The 3,316-nt window shown below is 54.4% G+C and overlaps 1 protein-coding gene across 1 annotated transcript; it reads left to right on the top strand.

The window, feature by feature from the left end:
* DLX1 (distal-less homeobox 1) lies at positions 1 to 1,821 on the top strand. Its single transcript, XM_085321008.1, has 3 exons — positions 1 to 461; positions 983 to 1,182; positions 1,507 to 1,821. Exons 1-3 carry the CDS (start codon positions 149 to 151, stop codon positions 1,759 to 1,761), a joined length of 768 nt encoding a protein of 255 aa, XP_085177134.1. The 5' UTR covers positions 1 to 148; the 3' UTR covers positions 1,762 to 1,821.
* Positions 1,822 to 3,316: the final 1,495 nt, after the last annotated feature.

Raw genomic sequence — 3,316 nt, 5'->3', positions numbered from 1 at the left:
TTCAAAGAGACAAACTCCATTTTCTTATGAATGGAAAGTGAAAAACCCTGTTCCGCTTAAATTGGGTCCTTTCCTGTCCTGAGAAACACAACAGACCCCAAAAAGGCAAGCTGAAGAGAGAACACACACACAGACCAAGCGACGAGAAATGACCATGACTACCATGCCAGAGAGTCTAAATAGCCCCGTCTCAGGGAAGGCTGTCTTTATGGAGTTTGGGCCACCCAGCCAGCAAATGTCTCCTTCTCCCATGTCCCACGGACACTATTCCATGCACTGTTTACACTCAGCGGGCCACTCTCAGCCTGACAGCTCGTACAGCACAGCTTCGTCCTTCTCCCGACCGCTGGGCTACCCCTATGTGAACTCGGTCAGCAGCCACTCGACTAACCCCTACATCAGTTCAGTGCAGTCCTACCCCAACAGCTCCAGCCTGACTCAGACCCGGTTAGAGGAGACAGGTAGGTGCACTCGGCTTTGGGAGGGGTGGGGGAGGGGAGGGAAGGGAAGGGAAGGCAGGGAGGGAGGGAGGATGCTTGTATCAAAAAAAAAAAATCTGTCTGGGGGGCAAAAATTAAATTAAATTGCAAAAATATTAGTCAGGAGAGGCTGAGGATCACAGGGGATCAGTACACAGAGCACACAATGCCCGGCTGGAAAAGAAATCAACCCAGATGTGCACGTATTAGTCTTCGTAATTATTTATTGCGTAGCGCTATAAACAATGTATGCAATTAAGGGTAATTAAAGCTAAACTGCAGCCTGCAAAAATAGCAAACTTTCTCTGGGAAGAAGCCTGGGCTGCCATAATCGCCCGGAGCCTTTGTTAGCGTTTCTCGAGCTTCACTTTTCTTCCTTCTCGTTATTGTTACTGTTGATGTTGCTGCTGTTATTATTACTATTGCTGCTGCTATTACTGTTACTGCTATTATTATTACTGCTGCTATTGTTATTATTTATTGTGCATCGTTTGTGGTTGTAGGGGCCGAATCGGAGAAAAGCACTGTGGTAGAAGGAGGGGAAGTTCGCTTTAATGGGAAAGGGAAAAAAATCCGCAAACCCAGGACTATTTATTCCAGTTTGCAGCTGCAGGCTTTGAACAGGAGGTTCCAGCAAACTCAGTACCTGGCTCTCCCCGAAAGAGCCGAGCTCGCAGCCTCTCTGGGACTCACCCAGACCCAGGTACAGCTCCGACTGCCCCGTCCCTCGCCTTTCCCCCTTCCGTCTCCCCCCGCGCACTGCGTTTCCCCGGGGCCGCAGCCGCGGGAGAAGCCGCCGCCGCGGGGCCACGCATGTCCGTGCCCCGCCGGTGGGAAGCGGGCCCGGCCGGGGCCGGGATGGCCGGGATGCGGGGCCGAGGGGAAGGCCGCGGGGAGGAGGAGGAAGAAGAGGAGGAGGAGGATGAGCGGCCGGGGCGCGGCGGGGGCGCGGGCTCGGCGCGGCCGCGCCGCCGGGACGGGCCCGGGGGGGCGGCGGCGCTGAGCGGGGCCGGTCCCGTCGTTGCAGGTGAAGATCTGGTTCCAGAACAAGCGCTCCAAATTCAAGAAGCTGATGAAGCAGGGGGGGGCGGCCCTGGAGAGCAGCGCCCTGAGCAACGGCAGGGCGCTCTCCGGCAGCTCGCCGCCGGTGCCCCCCGTGTGGAACACCTCCTCCGCCTCCGGTAAGGCCTCCTCGGGCACCCCGGGCACCTACATCCCCAGCTACACGTCGTGGTACCCTTCGGCCCACCAAGAAGCTATGCAGCAGCCTCAGCTGATGTGAATAGAAACCGGTTTTCCCCTACTGCAAGCACCACAGGTCGCGAAAATAATTAAAATTATTTTAAACACAAAATTAAATAAAAGGAAAGGGGGKAAAAGAAAGAAAAAAGAGGGGAGAAGAGAGAGGGAAAAAAAACACCTAAGCAAACACACAGGAGGTCTCTTGCCCACGGAGCCATCGAGCCGCCGCGCTGCAGCGCGGTGCGGGCAGCACAGATGTGACGCGGGCCGGTTCCCACCGCCGACAGCTGACGGGGCGGCCCGGGGCCGCGCAACAGCCTGCGAGCAGGGCGGGCGCCCGACCGCGGCTTTGTGGGGCAATCAGAGAAACACGTCCGGGGGGGGGGACACCCTCGCCTCTGTCCTGTCTGTCTGTCTGCGTCTGTTGAAATGTAGGTCATTTATTTACTCCCCCGATCTGACGGTCTCTTCAATGGCAAGGGGGAAGCAGTCTGTACAATTTCTAGAGGTTTTTTTTCCTCTACGTTTTCTGTAACTTTCACTATTCATCTGTACATTTTCTTTTGTTGTTGTTAAAAGGGGAAGAAAGGGATTTTATTTATTGACTTTAGTTACCACTAGGAAGGAGTACTGGGAAGAAAAGGACGATCCGACGTGCTACGGGCACTGCTCGGACGCACGRTTTCCTTTAAACAAAACCACACGCGACGCCCTACCCCGCCACCCCCAAAATCACCACGAGAGAGGGAGGCGATTTTTAGCTTTTACAATAACTTTTCTACTTCGCGGGTGTGGAAAGGTTTGGTCCGAACGATTTGCGTTTTTCACGTATATAACAAAGGGAATAAATGCACATTGTTTGCTGCTGAAGTGGAATCGCAGCAGCTGTCGGGCGCTTTGCTGCGGTGAAGCGAGGCAGGCGGAGGAGGTTTGCCCCCGAGACCCGCGGGGACGGCGCTGCGCGGCCGCGCTGCCGTGCGCGGCGCCCCGCGCAGCCCGGCGAGGCTTCCCGCGGAAAGGCAGCCTGAAGGCGAAATGCACAAACCGAAGTGCAGGAGCTACTCGCTGTACATATTTTATTCTTAATTATTATTATTATTATTATTATTGTTCTGTAAACATGTTGCACAAATTTAGCTTTTTTTCCCCCGTTCTGTTTCGTGTGGCTGTAAAACATGATGCTTTGTGTACTGAGATCTTGACATTTTACTTGTGAAACTCGGAAGATGTGATAACCTGAGCTCAGCTGTGTTTAGTGTTCTATATGTCAAAGTTTAGTTTTATATTGAGAATGTTAACTTATTGCTTTGTATCTGGGGAAGGAAAGGAAAAAATCACACAAATCTTTGTACATAAGTTATAAAGTTTCTTTGAGACAGTAAAATTATGGTTTGGCAAAAGAGACGCGCGTGCTCTCTGTCTCGCAGCGCAGCCACCCCAGGCTCCAGGCTGGCCCGGCGGAGCCGCGCAGGGCCGCGCAAGGGCCGCGCGCACAGCCGGGCCGCCCGTTTGCGCCCCACTGCGCGGCAGCGCCTCGCTCCGCGGCGGGAGGCGAGGAAGGAGGAGGCGGAAAAGCGGCGCTCGGCGAAAGCCCG

The sequence above is a fragment of the Rhea americana genome, unplaced genomic scaffold (genome assembly GCF_003343005.1).
Source record: "Rhea americana isolate MKP2758 unplaced genomic scaffold, rheAme1 scaffold_12, whole genome shotgun sequence".
Lineage (NCBI taxonomy): Eukaryota > Metazoa > Chordata > Aves > Rheiformes > Rheidae > Rhea > Rhea americana.
The sequence above is the reverse complement of the archived record's forward strand: the minus strand, read 5'-3'. Positions and strand labels throughout refer to the sequence as shown.

Bases quoted from the DNA above. Each gene is read 5' to 3' on its own strand.
- DLX1 (XM_085321008.1), top strand. From the start codon at position 149: ATGACCATGACTACCATGCCAGAGAGTCTAAATAGCCCCGTCTCAGGG. The intron at 462-982 runs GTAGGTGCACTC...TTGTGGTTGTAG, and splicing joins GACCCGGTTAGAGGAGACAG to GGGCCGAATCGGAGAAAAGC. The intron at 1,183-1,506 runs GTACAGCTCCGA...CCGTCGTTGCAG, and splicing joins TGGGACTCACCCAGACCCAG to GTGAAGATCTGGTTCCAGAA.